Source organism: Cydia amplana, chromosome 11, assembly GCF_948474715.1.
Source record: "Cydia amplana chromosome 11, ilCydAmpl1.1, whole genome shotgun sequence".
NCBI classification, from domain to species: Eukaryota; Metazoa; Arthropoda; class Insecta; order Lepidoptera; family Tortricidae; genus Cydia; species Cydia amplana.
In genome coordinates, this window is record NC_086079.1 from 17,847,851 (window position 1) to 17,861,682 (window position 13,832).

Here is a 13,832-nt window from a genome sequence, read left to right on the forward strand (position 1 = left end):
GAGAGCACACGCCGTGCACGTGTTATTTTAAACGTCAAACTTCTATGAAATTATGACGTACTAGCGACCCGCCCCGGCTACGCACGGGTTAACAAATTATACATAAACCTTCCTCTTGAATCACTCTATCTATTAAAAAAACCGCATCAAAATCCGCTGCGTAGTTTTAAAGATCTAAGAATACATATGGACAGACAAACAGCGGGAAGCGACTTTGTTTTATACTTACTATGTGGTGATAAAATAACACTTGCACTGCGTGTGCTATCAAAATGCTCGAAAAACGGACCAAGCTACATGGCATTTGCAAGGACAAAGTTATCATGTGTGCCAAATTCTATGAAAATATGACGTAAGTCCAAATGCCGTTCTAGATTACAATGAGTCTCGCTATTTTGGACTGACATTACGTATTCAAATGTATTCGCCACATCGTCCACGAATATTGGCTGACTACATCTCCGGCGGCTTGTCTACCCTTGAGACCTGTTGACCCTTTTAATAGCTCCAGCGGTTTTGCGCACGAGTAAAACTGAGAAAGTTTAACGTGCTCAAAATAGGTAGCTATTAGTTTAACTAATATTTACATCTTTAAATTAAAATCAAATATAATCAACCCAGAGCGGACACCCGAGGGAGCGGTAGACCACCGCAGCGCTAGGTGGATGACATCCGACGACACGGAGGTCGGGACTGGCTGAGTCGGCCACAAGATCGACAGGAGTAGACGAGGGGGGAAGAGGCCTACGTCCAAGATTGGATCACCAAAAGGCCACCTTGATGATGATGATGATGATGATAATCAACGAATAGTATTGGTTGTAATTCAGCGGAGCGGAGAAGAGATGTCGCTTTCAATCAATGCTACTAGTTGATTCCCGCACATTTCCGCACATCTCCGCTATAGTAGAAAGGCTACCACGATGTTAGTTTAATATCCGGGTATCATAAGATACTCGGATCGTAGCTGCACTTCAACATTGCAGAAACCTCCAGTTCCGACATCAAAGAAACCTCGATTACATCTCGCCGTATTTACTTTTTAGGATAAGAAATGACGCTCTGCATCTAAACGAAATGCACACTCGAGGTAAAATATGTTTTGTGCTTTTCTTAGAGCAGAATTAAATTCGAGAAATATTTCCGTATAGCACCTTAATCTTGAGCGCGAGAATATTGGGTTAGTACCCACTTTAAGTACCTACGGTCTGTCGGTGATCACCTGATGCTTTCTATAAAAACGATATGTTGGACGCCTCGGATTGCACCCGGACCGTTCTGGTGTGAGTATAAGATAAAGATAAAAGATAGTTCATTCAAGTAGACATATTACAATTCGCTTATAAACGTCAAATAAAGGTACACCGGCTCCAACCCTACACCTCTGCCCCGAGAAGATTTAAACCCCCCCTCAATTGGAGGAACCATCCCAATATGGGACCGGCAACAAAATCGTCTTTTAAGCTCATTACAGTCACAAACTACAGTTCTTATTATTTACCTACTCGACACTCTATTGAACCATTTATCCGTTTTCCACCCAATCAACTACAAGCCGAGTTTTAGAATTAATTAAGTGCCCGAAGTAATATCCTGTTGACATCGACTCTTTGAGACTCATTTACAGAAGGACGTTGATGTCTCTTCAGGCGTGTATCAAAAGACTTAGTAATTACGATGTTTGATAATTAGTTTCCAGTCAAAAAACTAAATATATAAAATACTAAATAATATTTTTAAACTATTTAGTATATTTTTAAAGAAGGAAGATCGCGCAGTCTGGAGGGCGTACTCTGGAGTACCAAGTGGCGGAAGGCCGTCTGGACGCCCTAGTTACCGCTGGAGAGACGAAGTGCAGAAAGACCTTAGCGAACTCGGCGCCGTCGACTGGACAGAAACGGCTTTGGACAGAGTAGCGTGGCGGTCTTTGGTGTCGGAGGCCAAGATCCACTTCGGGTCGTTGCGCCACAGCAGTAAGTAAGTAAGTAAGTAAGTATATTTTTACAGGATTTCTATGGATGCAGATTCAAACATTGTAACTAAATTATTTGAGATACGAAGAGTAAACCAAGTGAAGGTCGTTCTCTGTGGAACTGTTCGGCTTAATCGCAGCCGCCTCTTTCCGCCATCCCTCACCAAGTTATGTTGGCAGCCCTGAACTGTGCGTTTCTCCAGTATATTCCTGCCTCACACGGCTAAACTGTCCGGGGTATTTCTGGACCGATACGACCTTTAAGCCTTCAAGGAAAAAGCGTACTTCCATCCTAAATACAGTTAAATTTTTAGTCGCTATTAGCGACATATTTAGGGCCCGTCGGGGGTCCTTCTTCAAATTAGTTTAAGTTTAAGTGAGTGAAACCGTTGTCGTCAGAACAGTTTAAAATATGTCTCATGAAAGTTTAATTTCGGTTATATTTCTTACTCTGATATTTGAAAATCTATTTTCTATTTCTGAATACGCCTCCCGCATACCACGTAATATTTAACTAGACATTCGCAAAGTTTGACATCGCTATTTAAAATATAAAGCGACAAGGAAAGTACGGAGAACTTAAATTAATTGCTAAAGACATCGCGACTTCATCTTATTTCAGAAATAATTATATTGTTATTTAATTATTAACAACTGTATTTATGTAACTCAAAATAACTTTATGACAATTAATATCGTGCTATACAATTCCCGAATCCAATTTATTAATAAAAAATGTTCTATTACAAAAGTAATCTAAGTACATAAAATGTTCTACATTAACAAAACTTATAAACTATTATTAAAATTAAGTATAAACTAAATAAATTAAAACTAATAAAATAAATAAATAAAACTTATTAATTGGAAATAAATTGTAAGTTTTCATTTCCTCGATTTGGAATTGGGTACATTTTATAAGGTTTTATTTTCGTGACTAAATAAAAATGTGTCCATGAAGAAAGTCCTAATTCGTCACTAAAAATTTACTTGACTTTTGTTTCTGGGCTTCGAATTGCACAAAGTAAAGGCGAGAAATATTTAAATGTAAATGCCTACCTACATCCAATAATGTACTGGATGTATGTGGCACAAGGTAACTGAGTCATAAAAGATGGCATGTCTAAAATATATCGCTATTTATGTTAAAAAATAACCAGTAAGTACCAACCCGTTTCTTAAGCCATAATAGACTCAAGATTTAAGACATTATTTTTTGCGCGCACTTTCGTGCGAAACCGTGTAGGAACACTAGTTATTTACACGTCTCGCTCGCGCCAATAAGACAATTCTAACAACTCCAAACACAATTAAGTAGTTTGCGTGGTTTTATAATAAAGTTCCGTAGCCACCTCCCGTCTCCATCATCAGATCAGCTCCATTTCATCATTTATATATTTATGTAAAATTTCAGCTCAATCGGAAATCATACATACACTCTACATACATACTAAATATTAGATTAAAGTTTTTAAAAAGTTTACCATCTTATGGATTTACGATGAAACAATGTTCACGCGAAGTAGAATATTCGCTGGACATCAGCGCCATCTACCAGGCTATTGGATAAATAAATTCTGTTAAGCGTTTTGTGCTAAAGCCTCAAGAGAGTTTTGTTTTTATTTAAAACAAGGAATGCTCCTAATTTTCTCCGAACTAGAAATATCGACAAGCTTTTATGTACATAAATTATAATTAGTCTGTTGTACTTCAGCGAAGTAACATTAACATCTTATTCCTTGGGGCAGAATTTAATTCCGTTCAGAAAATTGTTGTGTCGACGATGATTCTAAGAAATGCACCTATAGAGAAGAGATTTTTAAATACCGGGCTGTTTTAACAGAGTACCTATATTAATCTCCTGATGTCTATGTTACAACGAACAATAAAAAATAATGTTAAAATATTAAGATAAAATTTTACATCATATCAACGAAAAAATAAAGCTTGTTGCGCGAGTCCTGTTCGCATTCACACATGTCGTTTTTTAATCACTTATTTATATAAGTCTCTGCTCCGAACAGGTACAAGGTAGGCTGTAATTTGCGCCCTCGTGCGTAAAGTAATGCCACGCACAAAGTATTTAGCGGAATAAAACACAATACATGTCTGCGCCACGCGTTGACGTCAGCGTAGTGACGAGTATTTTTATATGACACTAGCGACCCGCCCCGGCTTTGCGCGGGTTAACAAATTATACATAAACCTTCCTCTTGAATCACTCTATCTATTAAAAAACCGCATCAAAATCCGTTGCATAGTTTTAAAGATCTAAGCATACATAGGCACAGACAAACAGCGGGAAGCGACTTTGTTGTATACTATGTAGTGATTGGTCGTGTTTTTCGTTTTTTGTTGTAGAGGTTGAAAATGTTGAAACCACAGACTTACGATAATGCTTATGCTTTAAGTTGATAATTGAAGTGTGCAAAAGCCATCACGTAATAATGAAAAGGTACTTATAACTTTAGGTTTACCCTTCCAAGGTAACTTTACTCATCCTGCCGTTGCCTCTAAACGTGGTTTTACCGATGGTCGGTGAAAGTCTTTTACCTTTTGCATGATACCAAAAAACAATCATATACGAGAAACTGATATAAAATCGATTTTAAAAGCAATAAAAGCTACAATTATTACGCGAGCAACTTTTCGTTGTATTTCCTTCTGTATTGCAAGCGCTGTAAAGCTTATACCTGTTTGTATCATACACATTAACTGCCGGCGACTCGCTAGGGGAGTTCACTGTTCGTAGGCGCTTTTCGCTACATACGGTTTTTCCCGTGTTATCGGCTACGCTCGTAGCGCGTAGCTCACGCTGGCACTGAATGTGTTAAAAACGAAATGGATTCACTGAAATGTATTGGTGACGTCATCAATTTGTTATTCAGTTATTATTGTTTTCTCATTTGAATTTCAGCCGGCAAAGGGTTTTAACGGTATAAATTAATATGGATGTGGAGAGAATAATAACCGAGTTATGTTTTGTAACAGGTGTTGCTTATATAAGTTATTTTTGGCCTTAAAACTATAAAATACTTGTCATGCGTAGGTAGTGTTTGTATAATAATAGAACAAACATGATTTGTGAAACGTTTTCACAGTGTCATAATAATTTTACTTTTTAAATTAATGAAATGCCAATGACGTAGTAAATGTAGGTTTCACGGTGGGTCACAGGGCCAGTAATCAATTTGTTTGATAGTACACGGAATTGGCCCGCAAGTGGATCTAAAACACGATGTTCTTTGTAATAAGGTTGATATTTGTATGTAGGGATTTTTCTTAGAGATAGACGTGTGGACTGTTTGAAGATTTATTTGCGACTGATTTTGACACATACATGCATACATTAATACGATCACTCACACATGCTTAAAACGCATCCAACATACCGCCCACCAAAAGGGCATCGACCTTTTATTAAACTACATAGGTATAGATACTCATCTACAAAATTGTACATAGTATTTACTATAACAAATTGTATGATAAACTACATTATTGCATGCAATTGCATTGACAAACTATAACACTATGTATAGTAAGGAAAAGCAAGTATGAGAGAGTATTATATAACACATGTCCGCAATTAAGGTAAAATTCAATTACTCAATTACTAGAAGTTATGCAATTATCTAAGTACTTAGTTACAGAAACAAAGTAGATTTGAAACATAGTTACATGCAAAATTAATTTACATTGGAGTATTAATTAAATTAAGATTCTGTATCAACGGGCATAAGACACAATTTAGTAATAGTTCTTTTAATGATTGAGTCACCACTTTTAACACTGTATACACGGGTTAAGTTGTCAGCGCCCGGGTGTTTATCTACTATGCGTCCAAGCTGCCATTTCCCAGGTGGTAAGTGGTCGTTTTTGATCACGACTATTTGACCAGTCTCTAGCTCTTCTCGTCTCTTAAGCCATTTGGGACGCTGTTGTAGCCGGCATAAATATTCTTGCAGCCACTGCCGCCAAAAGTCGTTGACTAATTTTTGAGTGTGGCGCCAACGGCTCAAACTGCTTATTTTGGCGTCCTTGAGAGATGGAGATGGGACATTAATCGGTGCTTCGGTAAGTAAGAAGTGGCCTGGCGTGAGCACGTCCATGCTGTCGATGTTCTTCTCGTCAATCGGACACAGAGGTCTACTGTTTAAAGAAGATTCAATCTGGCAGATTATCGTGCTCATTTCCTCATAGGTCAGGTGTGTGTTAAGGATTCGTTTCAGGTGGTACTTCATTGAACGGACACCAGCCTCCCATAATCCGCCGAACGTAGGGCTATAGGCAGGCACAAAATGCCATTGCGTGCCATCAAGTGCTAGTTTTTCTGCAATTTCACTGTCAAACTCAAGTTTTGCCTCTTGCCAATCGTCAGCGAGCTCTTTACTAGCACCAACGAAGTTACGGCCTTGATCACTCCAGATATGAGCACAGCGGCCCCGCCGTGCTACGAACCTTCGAAAAGAACCGATGAATGCTTCGGATGTTAGGTCACTCACCAATTCGAGGTGGATAGCCTTCGTGGCCATGCATATGAAGATTGCTATGTAGGCCTTACATGTTTTAGCACCTCGACCCTTAGACATCAAAATTTGGTAAGGTCCGGCAAAATCAACACCGCTATTTAGAAAAGGTTTAGCAGGTGTTACTCTTTGTTTTGGCAGATCTCCCATCAGCTGATCTCTAGTAGTAGCATTATGTCTTGCACATTTGAGGCATTTTCTGAGGTAAGTTGTTAGTAATCCCTGATCCAGTACTTTGACCGTATATAATTCAGGGTCAGCTGATATCGCCCATGTAAGGTTCTTCGGTGGGCGTCGTGCATGATGAGGTATGTAAAGTGACATTTGCATAAAATTATAGGATGCTTTCGTTCTTCATCTAACTCAGAATGGCACAATCTACCGCCCACCCTGAGGATATCATTTTCGTCAAGGTAAGGGTTTAAAGTTCTTAATTTGCTCTTAGTGCTTACTCTTTTTCTTGTTTTTAAGCTTTGTATGTCTTCATTGAAATATTCTGCTTGCACAGCCTTTGTACATACTAGTAGTGCCTTCTCTAATTCTTGTGTTGTTATAGTCTTGTCCGTGTTTGTGTTTTTCTCTTTTAGGTACGTCAAGAATCTTCTGGCATAAACGATGGACTTCAGTAAATCAGGTAAAGTATCATAGTCTTCAAACTTCTCAGGTAAGGCTTTGTAAACTTCTGTATTTTCATCTCTATTTAGGTTAACCTGTATTGTTACTTTTTTCATTTCCAGGTCTGTCTCTTCTATTATTGGATGTTCTAATTGTATGTTCTTATGTTTCAGCCACTGCGGTCCATGCCACCAGAGGTCGCAGTTCTTCAGTTCACTTAACGCCATACCTCGTGATGAAATGTCAGCAGGGTTCTCCGTAGTTCGAACATGATACCATTGGTTTGGTATAATGTCTTGTATGGCAACCACTCTATTTCTTACGAATGTTTGCCATCTTGCAGGATCTCCATGCAGCCAGGATAACACAATTGTAGAGTCTGTCCACGCGTACATCTTACTGGTAGGTATTCGGGTTGCTTCGCTTATTTGTTTCAGCAGTTTTGATAGTAGAACAGCTCCGCACAGTTCAAGTCTTGGGACGCTCATTGGCTTCACAGGTCCTATTCTTGTTTTGGCTGCTATTAGAGTCGTCTTGTACTCTCCATCTTGTGTTTTAGCGCGAAGATAAGCCACGGCGCCATAGGCATAATTAGAAGCATCGCAGAAGCCGTGTATAGTGACATCTTCCATCGAGTCCTGTGTCGTATTCATCCACCTATCTAGCTTTATATTCTTAATTTCCTCTAATCCATTTCGTAGACTTAGCCATTCTTCCTTTATTTCTTCGTTTACTTCATGGTCCCAGCCAACATGTGAGAGCCAAAGTTTCTGTATAATTCTCTTTGCAGGCAGTAACGCAGGAGATATCCAACCCAATGGATCGAAAAGTCGCTGAATGTCAGCCAATATGTTTCGTTTCGTGATGACTTCAGGTGGATCTGCTAAGTTCAAAGTGTACTGGAAGATATCTTCGCCCATATTCCAGCACAGTCCCAGGGCCTTGATTGTACCTCCTAGCTCGATATCAATTTTGACATGCGTACTTCTCTCTGAAGGTTCAAATTCTTTTAGGAAGTCAGTGCTATTGGAAGCCCATTTTTGGAGTGCAAACCCTCCCTTCTTCAATATTTCAGTGATCTGCTTGGCAACATCTACAGCCTCTTGCACGGTGTCTGACCCGGTCATCAGGTCGTCCATGAAAAAATCTTCTTTTATGGTTTTCGATGCAAGCGGGTACTCCTTGCCTTCATCTTCTGCCACTTGTTGGAGCGTCTTGACAGCAAGATAAGGCGCAGAAGCAGTGCCAAAAGTCACGCGAAGCAGTCGGTAGTGTTTAACTGGATCGCTTGTATTTTTACGCCATAGTATCCTCTGGAAATCGGTATCCTTCGGGCTCATCAGAATCTGTAAGTACATCTTCTTTATGTCTGATATCATGGCTACACGTCGCATGCGCCATCTCATGACTAGATTTCGCATGTCTTCCTGTAAATGGGGACCGATTAGGAGCTCGTCGTTCAGGGATACGCCATTAGAGCCTTTAGAAGAAGCATTAAAGACTATTCTAGTCTTTGTAGTTTCTTTTTCTTCTTTAATCACAGCGTGATATGGTAGGTATACTGCTTCCTTGTTAACTTCTTCTTCAGGAACTTCTTCAATGTAGTTTAGTTTCATGTATTCTTCTATAGCTTTAACATACTCATTCTTCAGATTGGGATCCCTTTCGAATCTTCTTTCTTGTTGTTTCAGTCTCAGCATGGCGATGTCTCTTGTATGTCCTTTTGGAGATAGTGTTTCTTCTTTTTTGAATGGTAACGTTACTATGTATCTTCCTTCTTCGTTTCTTGTATGCGTCTCCTTGTAAATCATTTCACACCTTTCTTCTTCTTTCGTGAGACTCTTCTTTGTATCTGTAGTGTCTATCTCCCAAAATGCCTTTAACATGTCGTCTACGTCGACCTGATGATGCATCACAACTATGGTTTCTTGTAAAGTGTCTGCTGTGCCTTCTACGTCTCCGAATATTATCCAACCTAGGCTTGTTTCTTGAGCGCATGGAGTGCCAGGTGGACCTTTCTTAACCTTTCCTTCTAGTATTTGTGCATACACTTTTACACCAAGTAGCATGTCTACTCGCCCTGGCTGGTGGAACTTAGGATCAGCCAGAGTGAGTCCCTGTATGTGTGACCAGGCTTGTGGGTCATACTTTATCTTCCTTGATGGTAGTTGTGATGTGAGCTTTGAGGGCATTATATAAGCCTTGACATCTAGCTGGAAACTGTCATCTTGATTTGACAATATTTGAACATGTGCTGCGCTGTTGATCTTGATCTGGAGGTCGCCGACACCGGTAACAGTTCCTCTCACAGGTGACCTCTTGACTCGCAGAGCTTGTGCTGCGCGTTCGCTTAAAAAGCTTGACTCTGACCCTGGATCAATTAAACAACGAAGGGGAGTCACGTGACCTTCGTCGTCCCTAATGGATATCATTGCCGTCGCTAGCAGGCCTTTGGATTTCTTGCAGGCAAAGTTACACGAAATTTCCACCACTTCTACTTCTTCATCGTTCTGCGGGTCTTCTTCGTGGTGTGTGTGTAAGCTGACTGTGGTGAGCTTGAGTTTTCACTGACTCCTTATTCTGCTCTTGGTGTATCATGGTGTGATGCCTCTTTTTGCATATACGACATGAAAAGGAAAGACGACATCGTGATGCAGAATGTCCAGGAAGGAGACAGTTGAAACATAATTTAGTTTTCTTCACATAGTCAATTCTCTCCACAGGTGACATTTTCGTGAACTCTTGACAGTGACATAAAGTGTGTTCATCCCTACATAAAACACAGCTTTTCGATGGTGTTGTTACATGGTAAGACTTCTCCTTAATTGATTTTGCTTCTTTAGGTACGGTAGCCGTGACAGGGTTAACTAGTTCTAACGTGCGAAACTTCGACTCGAGATATTTCCTTAAATCAGTCCACTTGGGCAACTGGTCAGCACTTAACCTGTAGGCATGTTCCTCCCAATCCTTATGAGTTTCGTTGTCGAGTCGGTTCACTACCAGGTATATTATGAACGGATCCCACTCGTTAATATTCACTTGAAGATTTTGTAGATCATTCAAACATTGCGTCGTAGTGTCCAGTAGATGTTTTATTTGAGTAGATGTTTGCGTAGTAGTCTTCTTTTGATTAAACAATCTCTTCAAAAGGGAGTTCACAATTAACCTCTTATTACCATACCTTTGCTTTAAAGTCTCCCAGGCTAACTCATAATTTTGTTCTGTAATCGTAACATGCTTCAATAAGACAGCGGCTTCACCGGCGATACTTGACTTTAAATAGTGCAGTTTCTGAACCTTACTAAGACTCGTGTTGTTATGTACCAACGACGTAAACAAGTCGTGAAACGTCGGCCACTCTTCATAGTTATTAGAAAACACAGGTAAAACAATAGCAGGTAACTTGACATGTTGTTGCACAGCTTCGAACATCGTGATATCCAGCGAACTTGTTCCTTGAACATGTGTGGGAGCGGCAACAGCGAGCGCGTCCTTGATATCACCTTGTAAACATAGGTATAACTCCTCCACGACGTAATAATCTTCCTTAAGAAAGTACTGCATCTCGCCGCGCTCCTGCATTGTAGTATTCTGTACCAGTTGTTTATGCGCCGATGTAAATGTTTTCCAATAAGCGTCGATACACTGTGCTCGAGATTCTAAGTAGCCTTTAGTTAAACGTTGTTTGGGACATTTCTTCAAATTAGTTTCAGTTTTCTTCAATAATAATGCTGTATCCTCCAAAACACGAATTAACTGTTCGTTAGTACTCATATTGCAGTATTTACTTGTTCATTCACGTAAACAACACGATAACACAACTTGATAATCTTCACTTTATTTAATTTGTCATAATTTCCTTATAACTTGCAACTGCAAATAGCAACTATAGGCTCAGGAATGCGGTCCTCTATTGTTCTCGCCGGCCGGCTGGACTTCGCTTATCTGGTTCCTCCTCCGGTTCGATGTCGACCAAATGTTCTTTGTAATAAGGTTGATATTTGTATGTAGGGATTTTTCTTAGAGATAGACGTGTGGACTGTTTGAAGATTTATTTGCGACTGATTTTGACACATACATGCATACATTAATACGATCACTCACACATGCTTAAAACGCATCCAACACACGAAATTTCCTAATTTACTTACCTACACCACACCAAAGAGTTTTCCTGAACAACTAATTTCAGCGCCACCTATGTTACCACAGTGGAACTACCGAGACGCCCGCATACGTCACAGTACCATGAGCATGAAAACGCTACCAACAGGTGGTCGGGCAGCGAAACACAAGGTGCTCTTACGAAATAACGATGTCGCTTTATGTTAGTTATTCTTAGACTTCGTAGTTCGTAATAAGGGCAATTTAAATAGGTTGCTAGGAGTGGAACAGTTTTTTTTTATATTTTACCTATTTTCATATGCCCATTAAATGTTCTTCACATAGTTATATTTGATGGGCGACTTTCACCCTATCAGCAGACGTGTCTCACTCCGCGATTTCGTCGCTTTGCTACAGGCTTAGCTTTAAGTACATCCGTTCGGCCCCAATTTTGGGGAAAGCCATAAGCCGCGCGTGGCGCTGTCGCCACCTAGAGGCCATATCTGTGCTGATCGTAACAGACGCGTTTTGTTAGAGAGTAAGTCTTCTGTACTTAGTACTATTATTTATTTTGTGCTATCGCCGCTATCGGGCAAAGCTACTACCTACACGGTTATACGATAACAAAATAAATAACCATTAAGACATGAATAATTAAAAAAACGGATGTGGTATTCAGGAGGAAACTATTAAAACTGAATACCGTCATGTGTTTATAATTTCCATTTATTACCGAATATTATTAGCATTTGATGTAATTATGTACCTACCTAATGCATATTATTAACCGACACACGTGAATTAGCTTTCGAAGCATGCATTTTACTGCTGACGAAGACCATAAAATGATGACATTCTAGTAATCTAGGTACATTAGCGACCATAAATTCTGCTTTATCCGTTCTAACATCGCGAATCCGAGCACATCCTTATTTATGGCGCAATCAGTTAAAAGTTTACACTGGAATTACTGTTGTACTGTGCCTAACCGCTAATTTTCACCGAAATATATTGCCAGTTAGAGGTAATAAATAAGAATCAAATGATAATAAATATATGCATACCGTATTCGAACTTCAAGATATTCACAAGAGACGACACGTACTAGATCCATTTGAGGTGGTTCTTCTAGTATGGTTACTCTCCTATTAATAATACAACAATGGAGGTACTTGCAGGTAGTCTGATCTGACCAATCCTTCACGATGTGTCCTCTTTGACTGCCTCGACCCAAGTGAACGAACTGCACGAGCCTGTCCAACTGGCCTCGTGTCCCCACTACCTACCATGTTGCCAGATCCATTTCACAAACCCACTGTCACAAAAGGTTGCGACTTAAAAGTAGGTATTCACTCAACAAAAACTAAAAGATCAAGTCAATATAAGATATCAACCTGTTATCACAATTTCATTTAAATGTTTGAAATACTGTCAAATTCAACTTAGTAGTAGTCAACTTCAATAGTAAAAAGAAGCTACAACTGCCACACATGTATCTTTCATCATGACTGCGTATATAGTCAACTCTGTTGCTCTAAATAGGTTAAATTGAACAGCTTATTTTTACATCTATAAAGCGCTATGTAAACTATCCATCCAAAATAATATTTAATCTAATAGTTAGGTTTGGCTTTCATTTCCTTTAATGAACTCGTCATCTTAAAGTAACTTGAGTCAGTGAATTGTGAAAGATATCTCTTTTGAGTATTTCATAGAACACAGACCGCACAGTTCTTTTTACTCGGACGCGTCTTTCTATTCCCAAATTTCGTTTAGTCTTCCTCTAGATAGTAATAATGAAACAGCTGTGTCTTATAAAATATTAAATATTCTTCTCTATTTTTTTTTTGTCTACTTTCAATGACTTCGAGTAAGAATTCCTTTTTTCCTAACTCCCCAACCTCTCAACACCAAATGTCTCCGAAATCATGTAAGCCTATCACTTTCAAAACAAACAAATTAATTATAAAATAAGTATTTCTTTCGCAAACTAACTAACACAGCAAAGAAACAAACAAAGCTATCAACTGGCACTGACAAAAATACAATAATTCTACCTATAGAGTTGTATAAAACAAACTCCCATTACTCGCTCTCATGTAAATAAATATATTATTTATTTTTGCCATACAAAAGCTTGGGTTAACTTTTTTTTAACTTAACTTCACTTATGTTAAGCTACCACAATGCTCTCTCACATTGTTATTATACTTACATCATGTATCTAGGTACATAACTTCGAATCATACTAGTAGATCATATCGCCGGATAGTAATTTTACACAAACTCATGTATACAATTATCATAAATTCTTTCAAAGTTCTTTATTGTCATTAAATACTAGTTAAAAAATTTAAAATCAACGTATTTCGATTTACTTACATCATGTATCTACATAGCTTCGAATCATACTAGTAGATCATATCGGATAGTAATTTTACACAAACTCATGTATACAATTATCATAAATTCTTTCAAAGTTCTTTACTGTCATTAAATACTAGTTAAGAAATTTAGAATCAATGCATTTCAATTTACACCCGCTCGTGTAAGTATAATACGTACATAATAGTGTCATATTTCATTTATTATTTAACAGGACTTTTATACTA

At 38.8% G+C, this 13,832-nt stretch overlaps 1 protein-coding gene across 1 annotated transcript; it reads right to left on the reverse strand.

The window, feature by feature from the left end:
• Positions 1 to 6,713: 6,713 nt before the first annotated feature.
• LOC134652280 (uncharacterized) lies at positions 6,714 to 9,636 on the reverse strand. The gene has a single exon (XM_063507452.1). It carries the CDS (start codon positions 9,546 to 9,548, stop codon positions 6,714 to 6,716), a length of 2,835 nt encoding a protein of 944 aa, XP_063363522.1. The 5' UTR covers positions 9,549 to 9,636.
• Between the last annotated feature and the right edge of the window lie 4,196 nt (positions 9,637 to 13,832).